The sequence below is a fragment of the Opisthorchis viverrini genome (genome assembly GCF_000715545.1).
Source record: "Opisthorchis viverrini unplaced genomic scaffold opera_v5_91, whole genome shotgun sequence".
NCBI classification, from domain to species: Eukaryota; Metazoa; Platyhelminthes; class Trematoda; order Opisthorchiida; family Opisthorchiidae; genus Opisthorchis; species Opisthorchis viverrini.
In genome coordinates this window covers 616,723-630,143 of record NW_008751746.1, presented here as the reverse complement: position 1 = coordinate 630,143, position 13,421 = coordinate 616,723, and the positions used below count along the sequence as shown (strand labels likewise).

Sequence of the window (13,421 nt, the reverse complement as noted above, 5' to 3'; positions counted from 1 at the left end):
GTCTTAGGCGTAAGGATCACAGGCGGTTTGGATAATGGCCAGACACTTCGTCCACTTAGATTTCTTTGAATAAACAGGTTGTCCTCCGGTTCTTTTTGTCCGCTGGCAAATCAATCCTCAACAGCGAGATATGTTTGTGCCGTTATCGTCGAGTGAAAACAAGAACATAATGCAGCGCCTTCTCCTTTGGTTTGTTGATTTATGCCAGCTGTTTGTTTTGCGGACTTAGAGAAGAATACTCTTTTCAGCTGGAGATTACTTCTAAAATAGTGGAACGAACGCAGGCTTGATATAAATGGTTAGAAAAGCTATGTATATCGCCATAAATTGTTGCATTCTTTCCAAGTAACAGGTCGCTACCTGCGTATCTACCTTGTGGAAGTACCTTCAGGAAATGGAATTTTTTTTACAACTGAATACTCCACGTAAACAACGAACGAACATTCAGCTACTTCCAGTATGAGATGTTTTTAGACCAAAGCGATCGCACTGCATGATTATCTCTCGGTTAGAGGTTACCTAATCGTATCTGAAAATGTTCAAGAAAAATCACCGTATGGTCACTAGATTGGATTTTTTTAGTGCTGTACCTGTATTTGCATGGTATTATATGCTCAGCTTTTGCACACAGGAAATTCGATAGAGTCCAGAACTTTACCTCGAGCGCTCAACTCTTACAAGTTCCATTTAAGTAAATTCAGCGCAGAAGCGCGCTGGCATCCGTGGGTTTTACTCTCAAGAACTGCTTGTCATAGTGTGGCCAATCAAATACTGCACAGTAATACATTATTCCTCCACCAATTCAGGCCGTAGTAAGAATAAGCTACACAACGCCAATTAGGCCACAATGCTGACTGGCTGACTGACTGATTGTTTACTACGTTGAACGACCCACGTGATTAACCGACTTGTGTGATGCGGACGGTATGACGAAACTAGGTACTATCAAAGTTAAGGAGCGAGAACTGAGCATAAATTCAAGTTTACATCAATCAGCAGGTTGTTCTGGACGTAGACAAGTGGCAAATTCCATCAAACGGTGACCCGGAAAGGTGACGAGTTAGCTGGAGGTTGCTGGTCACCGACCAATGTGGTGTTTTGCAGATGGGTTGCGTCAACAATTAGCAGAACAGGTGTTGATTTTATGTTTCATCAACTGCATCGTGGTAAAAAGTTCCTTCTAATCGCCAACACGACGTTATGGGATAGTGCAGCATCATACTTTCCAAAGGAGAAGATCATCTAACTTGAAGTTATTCTGCCCACCAAAAGGCACTTCCATCTCTGATCTGACGGAAGCTAGAGGTTTGTCTAACCAGTTTGTTAACATAAGCGAAGCCTGATGAAATGGTTGAATAATTAATTAATCGGTTAAGCAGATCAAATGGTTTGTGAGTGAATGAGTGAGTAAGGAGTGAGCAAGTACCTACGGTAGCTTGAAAATTATTTTATAAGTATCTCGGAAACGTTTAGCTTGGATAAGCTTTTTTACTGAGACGTAAGTGAACTAGCTGTATTCATACTTCATTTTCTCAGAGTTCACTGGTTTTTGTTTTGATCTGTTCTCTCGGTGCAGCTGCACTACATCTTGACTCACTTGATTTACTAGTCGAATTCTTATAAACGTACTGATCTGTTGTTCCGCTGTACCATCGCTCGACAACTCTGTTGAGTTTCACTGAATCCCAGCATCCATCTTATCGCCCAACCTGGCATTGAATCAGTTTGGTCGCGATCACACTTTAGTGTAGTCGGGGAACTCTATCCACCCATGGTCTACCTACACTAAGTTGAGGAAAACTTCTGCTTGGACGATTTTTGGATTCTGAAATTCTATGCTTCAATGCTGTTAGAATTGTTCTGGGCTAGATAAATGCCGATGGGTCATGCTGGTCGCATGACCGTTTCGTGGACATTTTTGACCCTTTTGGTTCCACATATTCAGCGGCGATCTGATAACACATCATCATCAACATCATCATCGACAGCATGACATCAGTGTTCAACACGGATGCTTCACTGCCGTACAACCATGACTTATTTGAAGAAAAGAATAAAGGTGGATGGGGGAGGGACTTAGTGCTAGCTTAACACAATCATTCCGAGGTGCCTACACCTCCAGACATTCATTCAGGCAATCTGGACAGAAACTGACAACAAGAACGCCACTGACATCGGTTGGCAGCCATATCTTGGTGTCTCCAACCAGGCACACTGAGGATCAGGCGGTCCCCATCCTGGAAGGCGAGTAGCACCGACAACACCCAAGCGTTTCGTGATCTCCTTCATACTCCTGCGCCATTTGATAACACGCGATGAACTTTCATTGTTGATCCTCTCAGCGAGAGGGCACCACAAATAACACGTTTTCTGGGATGTGGCATATCTTCCGGAGAGAGTCCTGCACAGATTTTCTGAAAAAATCAGGTTAATGTTTTCGAAAGTGACTACCGTGGGCGACATAAGCATCAGTTTGCACACCGTAGACTACAATTCCTTTTGGCGAATTTTCCAGTCGATGAACACTGGTCGAAAATTCACTCTTTCTGGTGGTTATTGAAACGGTGTACTTATTGTTTAACTTCGATTAACCGGCTGCACAGTACTGATATGGAGCCCTACTGACTCGTTGACGTGATTTTTATGTAATTTGGTTGTACCACTGTTTTATTAGTAAAATAACTTACTAGGACCAGCTAAATGTCTGGTTGTGACCGAGGTCTACAGATGTTCAGCTAGCCGCTCGAACCGTTTCTATGCACACATTTCCGAGTTACCAAGTCCAAGGCAAAAAATAAGTAATCTTTTTCGTTTTTTAACGCCGTCACCATTTCTTTCCGAATGCAACACGGCTAGAAAGTTCTTGACTGGAACTCGGATTTCCGGTGAACCTCCACTTCTCAGTGGTCTGGTCAAGACCTGAGGTATCCAAGGTGTCAAAACCTCCACAATGATTAACGTTAGGACCACCTGATGCTCATATTCAGTACCTAGGTGAACTCAACATTATACTTTCTAGTGTTTTGTATCCGAATTTCGGAGGCCGTGATGAAACTGGGTCATTTGGGTCCAGTTGAAGAAATTCCTGCTTTTAACTGGAATGTTGCATGGTTCCTTTTTATCTCGCTCAGCACCTTTGATGAGTTATTTATTGACTGTAAATATCATCGCCTTTATTCTCGTGTTTGAGCATAGTTCTCACGCACAGATACCTACGCACACACACGTACCAATAGATATACAAACTTTGTTGGTTGGTTCTATTTTTAGTCCACACAGACTAGGTAGCTCATTGTTCCTTAGATCTGGCACCACGGCTCTGTTCCATTCAGCGTATTGTGCATTCCAGTAGACGATAATGGCGGGACTATTCCTTTCTACACGTTCCATGTTTTGCCACAGGTAGAGGTAGATTTTCTCGATAAAAGCAATGGTATGGTTTTGTTGTGCTTGTTTTTATCTGGCCTAGCTACATTGGTACCAATGACAGCAACTCTTATGTAACGTACCGACACTTCACTATCATAAAATCATGTGAATTTATTTATACAAAGCCCTTTGCTAAAAATAATAAAGATGGAGGGTTGCAGTGCACTTGGCCTGTCCAAAAACATCCAAGTTGCCTACCTCACCAGTAGTAGCCACTCAGGTAGTCAGGATAGAAATTAACAGTCTGATCGACACTGACGTAGGTATCTCCGACCATAGTTTATTTGTATCCCGGTTGGAATGTGAAACGTTTTTTTTACATGTATACAGTACGTTGGGGATCCTCGCGCGCATCAGTTTAGTAACGAGGATTTAGTGAAATGAAATACCCATATTTCAGCGCCTGAGCACGCGTTCGAAAGGTGCGCTGATAGTGGAAACTTGTGTAGGCCCTTCAACATGTGGATCACTGCACTGTCATATGATTCGCTGAAAGTTTACCGTTTTCGTTATGGGGGTGCTCTTGCAATCCAACAACAGACATCCATTTCTCTTTCTTGCTTAAAATAGGTCTTTCTCAGAGGCAATAGATTTGGAACAGCGGGTTAGAGTTCTGCCAATGGACGCGGGCTCACACACGCGTGAAGCGGAGTCGCATTATTCTTGTGCCTCTCCACTAACCAATGGGATCGCACAGCTCCGAATGGATCAGCAATAATTGGTTGCCGCTACTTCGCTACTTCCCTTGGCACTTTCTGCCAATCGCATCGTCTGCGACTCAACATACGCTGCGCCCACCTTTCTCTCATTAGTCTGTACAGCCTTTGATTCTCCCTGTCTTTGCGCATCCTAATCTAACCCCGTCAGGTGTCACCGTGCATTCGTTTGACCCTACACTCCTCTACTGACGCGCCACTTACTATTCCTATCTATCGGTGTGCGTTCTTACCTTACTAAAGTGATATGATCTGTACATAACTGTTTTTATTTAGGCCCCTACATCCCATGATAGTAAGTTTGAATTTTTTCATTTTGTCAACAAACGATTGATTTTTCTTTTTTTCTATGCCCATGTGTTCTTTTTTATTCTTGCGATATCACGCTACCACTACCACTGCTGATGTCGCACGATGCTTTCCTTTGATGATTTATCCATATTCTTCAATTTTTCACCTCGCCGTGACCCCAGCCAACGTTGCTGAATTGTCATCACTTGTACTTCTTTCTTTCTTTCTTTCATTGTTTTTTTTCTTTTACTTTCTCTTTTGCTTAAAACTAAGAGTCGGACATATCTGACCAGTGGCGTCATATTGGTTTCCATCCCATTTGTCCGTTTGACTTTTTCTCAGGAATGCTGTCGGCGACATTCATATTTTTCCTGTTTGTCCTCCCCCGTTTTTGGTTTTGACGAGAACGACCATTTGACTAACTATGATCCGATGACGAATGATCTGGTTCAACATGATTTTCCATACCAACCAAATAGTCAGACTTTTTTCTTGCCTTTACATCCCTGACCTGAACGGTGTTCAATTTTCTACCTTACTCAGAAACCAATACAACTGCCATTGTAATAAATGATCCAAACTATACTTTGCTTTTACATGGAATCTAGAAAGCTTGAAGAGACTCCTATGTGAGCTGGATCGCTAAATTTCTGAGAGCAGTAACGGTGGTCTTCCCCGGCCAAACGCGATTTGATAACAGGGCGATTTTTCTAAAGGCCTCTGTCTCACGAAACCTCAGGCGGTCATCGAGATTCACTCAAATACACGTCCTAAAGCGTTGTTTTCATTACCTGAACCACTGTCCAGGATGCTTGTCACAGATTTCACCACAGGGTGTGAATTTGTGTTAATCTGTGAAATTATCTTCCACAGCATTTTACGACGGTGTTAACTTATTTATCGTTTCGGTGGTCCGCAGAATCGCAGTTGGATCTCTGTTATCTGGGAGTGGAGAGAATAACATAACCCGAAGTTCTGGTTCTGAGGCAGGTGAATCACTTTTTTACTTGTGATCCTTCCTGTCATTACAACGGTAATTTTTCGCGCTGACTTTTTGATTCATTCTGAACCGTAGGCTTTTTTTGACTATCACGAATTAGAATTGGGCGTGACCATCTCGAAGAGTATAAATTCGGTTTTCATAGATAACGCAGGCCCATTCAGTGGACAGTGTATTACCCGAAGACCTTGAGACTGTACGTTTCAAAATACCAGTTTTGGGTTCGGCAGGTACATGTAGACAGGCACGGGTAGGGGACTAACAGTTATTGAGTTTGTATGGAACGATAAAGTAGGGAACTAAAAGTATTGAGTTTGTATGGAACGATAAAGTGATGTATACACGAGCTATAAGCTCTGTGTTTGCGGTCGGACATCTGGTTTGTTGACGAAGTTGGCAAGAGGAGGACAAGTATAGTCAGATGCACTTTTCTGTGTTTTGGTGACGGGATTTTGTTTGTTCTTTTCGGTCACCAACGAGCTTCTGAACACGCTTACCATTGGTTACGATGCCGAGATACGTCTAGTATCTGCACCCAGTAGTTGTCATCAGCGTCTGGCGGGCCCCAAACCAGAAAACAACTGTGGATGGTTCTGCCGCAGTATTCCTTATCTCTACACCATCATGTCATGTCCTGAATGTGTCGCCCTCCAGTTCCAGCATGCGCAAACCGTGTGACGTGGAAGGCTCTGAGTGGGTATGCACAAAATGTCCGAAAGCTATCTCAGCTGTTATAGCAAAATCGCAACCTTCGAAGAGGCTTGACTGAACCCAACACAATATGAAGGATTACGCGGTTGTCAACATGTCATCATCAACTTCAAGCACTGATTTGCTAGCAGCGGTACACACAATGTGACCAGGTTTCTCATTCGTAAATCAAGGTAGCACGCACTGTGTGATCTCCACATCCTTCCCTTTAAAGTAGGATGGATGTCGCTTCGTTCCCGTAAATCGGCGAAAGCTACTGCGTATCTCGAAATTGGTTGCGATACTTCGCCTGCCCGGTTCCCTCCCACCCACCAGAAGGCACAATCTCCCAAGTGAACACTGCCGTAGCCTAGGTTCAACTTTCTCCTATCTATGGTGAGGGCAGGCTCAATGAATCCTGGGCTAGCATCTTTCATTCTAATGTGAGGAACTAAATTGTGCCACCGCGATTGATGGGCCGCCTCAATTAGGTCGCATCTTCTGAACATCTGAAGTACGGTAGCAGCTACGAGCATCCTGGTCGGCAGGCTTATCTCCTGTTCTATGCCGTGACTACGTCGGACTTCCATTGCGCTGTGGATGATGTCATCGATCAAGAAATTGGGGAGAGAGACGAATATAAGGGGAAAATCTGTACATACTCCGTGAAGGTAAAGCGGGAGCTAAAGTCTGTCGTAGGGTTGACCTTCCCTAAGGCTTGTTGACTTAGTCCCCGAATTATCAAACAATGCTTTGTGCCACTTTCCTATTGAGCATTCCCATAGAGCCTTCTGGGGCACAGAAACGAAGGCGAACCACACTAACTGTTGTTCTGTAATATTTTTGGCGTTTTTCTTGTGTCCGAGGGGGCGCGAACATTCTATCTACACAGCCGTCACGACCTGGTCTTCCGGGACTTGTCTGCGAAGAACAAGGAACTCCAGTAATTCGAAACACGTTGAAATTGGGCCTTCTCAACTGTATTTATGCTTTCTCGAGGGACGTGGTTGGCTCAGTTTAAAGGGACAAGAATTTTTCATCGTGTGCAATTGCAAAAAAAGGCCACCTCTGCTGGTAACACTACTGTCACAAACGGGAGATTTCGGTTTTATCTCCCGTTAACATCAACCTTATTGGCAAATCAATGTGTTTCGTCAGTGACTTTGATCACTTTAATCAAAATATGACTGGCCATTCTTTATTTCTGTATAGTTGCAGGAGAATTTCGGTGGTCTGTCTATATATGGGATCTTTAGTGAGGATTCGGACAACTCACAGTATCTCTATACAGACTCGTCTGGTAAAATTTTAAAAAAATCAACCCGCCCGGTGGATCGATGCTCATTAGTATTCTGCGACTCTCGTCTGTAGAAAACTGTCTGGTGATATATTTCTGCCCCATTAGGCGCTGTACAGTTGTGTCCAACAACAATACAAATTCTTCTCCGACCATGTAGTCTGTGCTCACAGGCAAAAGCCTTTTCCTCCCTGTTGACTGCCACTGACTAAGTCACGTTAGAACATGTGCACACATGCACGTTCGTTGTTTGTGATAGTGCAAAACAAAGCTGGAAACCTTGGTGGTAGCTGGACGGTGCAATGTAAGTTAACTCCGGAAATCTGGGGAATAAGACAGAAAATATCTCGCTGATGACTTCTTTGGATGTTTTTTAAAACATGGGAAAGTACCAAGAGAAAAGGCCTCCTTCTTGTTTGAGGACTAGTGATGCTGCCGTTCTCTATGGAATCGCAGTTAAGCTGGCCGATGCCTCAACCAATTCTGGGTGTTGGTACGCCGGGTTACATTGGCAGCAACCGCTTGAACGTATCATCGTGCTCAGTCCCCGGAAAACCCCTATTGATCTACTGGCCAGTTTCAGATTCCAGTTCAGAATTATGTGTATTTATACTCAACGAGAGCCTTACGAGCGAGGGTACGATGATAGTCTCGGAAGAGCGTCGTAAATGGATGATACAACATTAGGGCGGGAAAATTCTCCGAATCACTTCCGCCATAACTTAACGATAAGGCACTATGTGATCGCTTTTAACGCGAATAACTAGAAAGTTAGCACACAATAATAATCCTTAGGCGTATGATCATTAATCCACTCTGAATTTCGTGTCCTTTACAAAATCTGAATGTAAGCGCGAATGTCTAACGAAGAAAAGCTGTAGTGTTTCGAGACCAACAACACAAGCAGAAAGAGAGGTAGTTTGAAAAGTTCAGTCAAAAGCAAACTTCGCTTCAGTATGATAACTCTGCCTATTTAAAATTGGCTTCTAAATAAGAATGCAGTGTGATGCTCTACACCTGGTAAAAACCTCGTTCGGTTACTTTGTTCGTTTGGCTACTTACAAAACACAAGTAGCATCTAAACGATTTGAAGATTTGCTACCAGTTGAACCAGTACCTCTAAGCACAGAGCGTTTTAACCCATTCGTTTGGCCTGGGTGCGTTCTACACCGTTTACATCTCCATGAAAAATGGGCTCTTGACTAACGAGATACAGTGGCGAAACGCTGAAGAATTGAAAAATTTCAGATCTTCCCGGCGACTGCAGGGCGGCTTCTTCCTCGACCACGCTACTTCCTGGCTTCTCCCAATGTGACTACTTGGGCGATTCTATAAATTTTATGCCATTTTTCAAGGCTACTGATGACACAAATCGTGGTGCCTCTGCGGACGATCCCCATTCGCCATGGCTGTCACAACGAACATCTCGTACCGTCTGAAATTAACTCTTTAAGATGACAAACCGCTGCACGTTTCTTACCTGGATTTCTTTGTTACCTTGTGCATCTTGAATATTCCCCCCTCAAACCAAGTCTTGTTTCCTTTTGCGGCAACCCCCGTCGGATACTCAAGCTCTTGTTTTAGGCCTAAATACTCACATGAAGTTTTGGTGTATCCGATCGGCATCTCCATTTGAATGTTAATTCAGCGGACTAGGTGTTTCAATTGAAACGAAACTCCAGCCAAATTAGTGAAAAGGGAGAGGTAAACCGGAATATATTGGTTAAAGTTGTTGACTTTTAGCTCCTCAAATGGTTGGCGGCAATCTTAACCGTGTGAGTCTTACTTATATACACCGTAATTGACATACGGTATTCTGTCAGGAGCAATCTTTATCAGGCTTCACTTCATCGTGTCATATACACGTTTTCACTCTGAGTCCTGCGTCTGAAATGGAAGCTATGCTTTCCATAAAGAAAACTACTCACAAGGTTGCTGAAAACTCTTCGACAGCCCACGACTGGTTTCGCGAAAACAAAATTGATTTGCAAATGAGTGTATTTCTTGGAAGCTTTGCTATTTGACACGACGATTATGCTGGTGGAACCACTGACTTTTCCCGGACGAATAGTATCACGGGGTGTTCGGCATATCTGGAGGCCAGTGTCCCCCGCCGAGATATATTTCATCGCTCCTAACACCAGGCAATTCACGAAAACAAATTGATTTGCAAATGAGTGTATTTCTTGGAAGCTTTGCTATTTGACACGACGATTATGCTGGTGGAACCACTGACTTTTCCCGGACGAATAGTATCACGGGGTGTTCGGTATATCTGGAGGCCAGTGTCCCCCACCGAGATATATTTCATCGCTCCTAACACCAGGCAAGTCAAGTTGATTTGAGCTAGTGTATAGATGTATTCAGAGCATGCGGTAATCTCCGCTCAAGATAGTTCTTCAAACACAAGCTTTGTATATCAGACCAACTCTTTCGAGCAGTGAGAGCCCAAATGCCTTCTTCTTTTTGCCTGAGGAGTGGGTTTCTTGAACGAATTGAACTGATCACAGTAGATAGCGGCTGCGCGGATGCGATCGGATGAGTTTAGGCTTAGGTGTTTGTGTTTAAGGGATGTTGACCATGTACGGTACTCAAAATTGTCAACAACTGTTATGTACCCTTTTCTCTCTGAAAATGTCATCCGTAAGTTTCACTGGTATCAGTTTCCTTCAAGCGTGTCTGTTGAGACGCCAGATATAGTGGAATCTCCGGACACGTTGTAGCGGAAACTCCTAATCGTCACTCAACGTATGAAGAAGCAGGATGGCTAGTCATATCTATGCGTTTACTTTCGCCAAAGAATGCAGCGGGAACTCTTCATATTCGATACGTATTAAAATGTTCATTTTTGATCCCTGTTGATATATATACTTACTGCATCTAGCCTTGAATTTTCGCTACCAAATCCACCCGTCCGCGTAATTACGTCACAAGTGACGCAACTTCTTCGTGAGAAACAAGGTCTCCTGCTTCGATTTATCTAAATGTGTCTATTTTGTGGATGGGATTAAGTAATTTTTATTGGAGATTTCGTTCTGCAACTGAAGCTAATCTATGCTGAAAAAACGAGTATCACTTTACAGACATTTTATGCTTATTGGGAAACATCAAGTGTGAGCCACTCATGAAACCCCAGAAGTTTCGGGATCGTGACCACTCGACTATTAGATTGAAGACCTAACTGTTCTGCCACGGGTGGGCTCATCAGCACAGCGATTATCTCGCATGAAGATAGTACTGGTCATTCTCCAACCATGTTACGTGGTCACACGATGACCGTTTGATTTTAACGCTTGGTTTGGTTGGGATTGTCCAAAATTATTTTCTCATGGTGTTCATTCTAGATTGAATATTCTGAGTAGTTCGGAATGTATCATTTTTAGCCAATTATTTGCTCAGAGATCACTTTGTATGACTGAATGTTTGAATGCATTCTTACTAGACGTTCATCTTGACTGAATTTGGTACCAAAAGCACTTGAAGCAGATTCGTTAAATGCTAATCCTGTTCTGGTTTTTAATGGGACAGTTCATCAAGTTTCGGTTGACAGTGTGAATGACCCGAAGGGAATTTTAGCTGGATGGACTAGAGCCATCAGACGACAGAAAACCGGTCGCCATGCCATTGATGTACGTGTATAGCCCGTTGATTCCAGAACTGTGTCCAAAAGCACCAGCGCCACCTTTTTAGTTCATGCTGAATGTGGTGGGGAATGAGGTAGGGATCACAGATTCAGTGTGCCGGTAGAGAAGATCTCGGCTCTGCGATACGGACTGAATTCTGTGGGCGTGTTTAGCAACAGAAACTGTCGAAGCTAATTCATTATCTTACCACGTTTAGGAAAATCCAACTGAGCTTATCTGCGCTTCGCTCACTGGGATCAACAGATACACACTCACGAAGTACTTTCGATTCCTTTTCATTGAAACGTTGTTCCGGCTAGACTCACCAGGCCGTTTTGCTCCGCGCATCCTTTTTAATGTATTGCGGAAGGCTAGTCAAACGAGTTTTTACTAGAAAAATACTAATAAGCAATAAACAATGCGGCTCGTGTCGTATCACTCACTTTTTCACGGAGGAAACGATACTTTTAAAAGAAATCTCAGTTAGCAGGGACCGTATGCTAGTTTTCTGGCTCGTTTCAGGAATCTCTTTGGAAGGCGTCCAACTTTCAGTTAGGTAGCCATTCTTAGGATACTGAAAAATCGAACGTGGCCACCTAAATTGCAATGCTTCAACAGTAGTCCGGGAGCGACATCAGTTATCGTAGAAAACCTGAGTTGCGCATAAGAATGCATGTCTGCAACTGCGCTTCGGACTGCAGTTCCTGTTTATTTCCCAGGAAATTAAATTACATTTGCAGTTACTAGAAGATAGTCTCAGAAACTCTCCAGTGGTTTCGTTCTTAGTTAGCTCAGGAACAACACTATCAAACTACAAACCCAAGTTTCTAAGGGAGTTCCCGTGCGTTGCGTGTAGTCATAGTTTCAAGGCCACTTGAGGGTTTTCCCCCAGAAGGTGTTGGGAAGTACCATTCTAGAAATATTCTACCTCTAACGTTTCAGTGGAAAATCGGTGATGCTGGTGTCCGCTATAGTCGGTGTATTCACAAAAATGTGATGTTAGGGTAACAGAACAAGACCGACCCAGAGAGCGACGGGATGGTGTGCTCATATGTCCAGTGCGTGATCACTGTTAGTTCTGAGGTCTATGACATTACACTCTTTCTGGTCAAAGCCAGACAATCTGAAAGGTGTATGAACTGAAAAGCAAGTCTGAAAAAATTGCCTGAGATGTCCAAAATATAGACAGCTAAACTTATGAGCAACACTGGGTTATTACAGCGGGCAGGATTAACGGATCAAGGCCAAATGAATGCATGAGGACCAACAAGACAGAGGTAGTCTAAGACTAAGAACAAGATAGAAATATTCTGCCTTTAAAATGCAAGTCACTTTGCATCGAGTTATGCCCCCCCCCACCCGAGCCATTGTTTATGTTTTCTGACTGTGCGATTTGGTTCTTTGGTTTTAACAGTCCCACTTCATTCCTAATTTGTGTCTACCTTGAAAGAAGGCATCGAGAACCAAAAGTTTGACACTCAGCTAACAGGATGCACAATTTGCGCTACACAAGCATGATGTAACCACCACTCTCAACAACAAAATCGTTCAAACGAGCAATATGTAACCAGCTACTTATTCCAGGAATTATGTGTGCGGCAGTTTAACTGCCGCAACAGTGCACAAAAAAGACACCGAATTCGGAAGTCGAAAACAACGAGCAGCCTAATGCAGCTGGGGGAATATATAGGAAACGCACTCGATTCTTTCGGTGGTTGGACAAATTTTGCCCTCATCTGGGAATGGGCTACGACAACAGCAATGCGCTGAGTGATAACGTACTCGAGGATGTGATGTGTGTGATGTCCTCAGGTATGTAGATAAACCGTACCAATGTGTGAACGATCTCAGTATTACTTTTATGACGAAATAGTCACTTCCTGATAGACCATCGGATATCCGATCCCGGATAAAGTGTTTTGTTTTTTTGATCCTGTTCCTTCCAACGGGTATTTGAGACTTCCTGAAGCTCTCAGGTTTCCGCTTCAGATTTACCCCGCTCACTGCGCATGTGTGTTTTGAAGCGGCCATTTGGTCGGTTTATTGCCCATATATTGGTTAATTCTGATTGTTGTTTGGCTCCACATACATTACGAGGACGAAATCAAGTAGAAACGAATATGCATGCGCGTGAACATCTGAGGTGAGTCCTGAAGAAAAAAATCGGGCCAGGATGTTTTATCTCGGCTTCTGTTGACGTGTCTGGGTTTTCGTCTTATAAACGAACTCAGTCCGTGGAGTCGGCGGCAGCTGTACAACTGTTCCACCTTTGTTTGGAATAATTATCAACGTGCATCTTACATATTCGAATTCGCGAACTTTCGTCCGGTAGTTCGGTCTCGGTCAGCCGATTAGCGGTGCCATTAACTCGCACT

The 13,421-nt window shown here is 43.4% G+C and overlaps 1 protein-coding gene across 1 annotated transcript in view; it reads left to right on the top strand.

Moving 5' to 3' along the window:
* T265_13667 (hypothetical protein) overlaps nucleotides 1–4,996 on the top strand; it is a gene marked incomplete at both ends in the record, with an annotated part of 35,522 nt that extends 30,526 nt beyond the window's left edge. The window contains 1 exon segment of the mRNA XM_009169948.1: nucleotides 4,000–4,996. Coding sequence (XP_009168212.1) covers nucleotides 4,000–4,147 — 148 coding nt within the window.
* Between the last annotated feature and the right edge of the window lie 8,425 nt (nucleotides 4,997–13,421).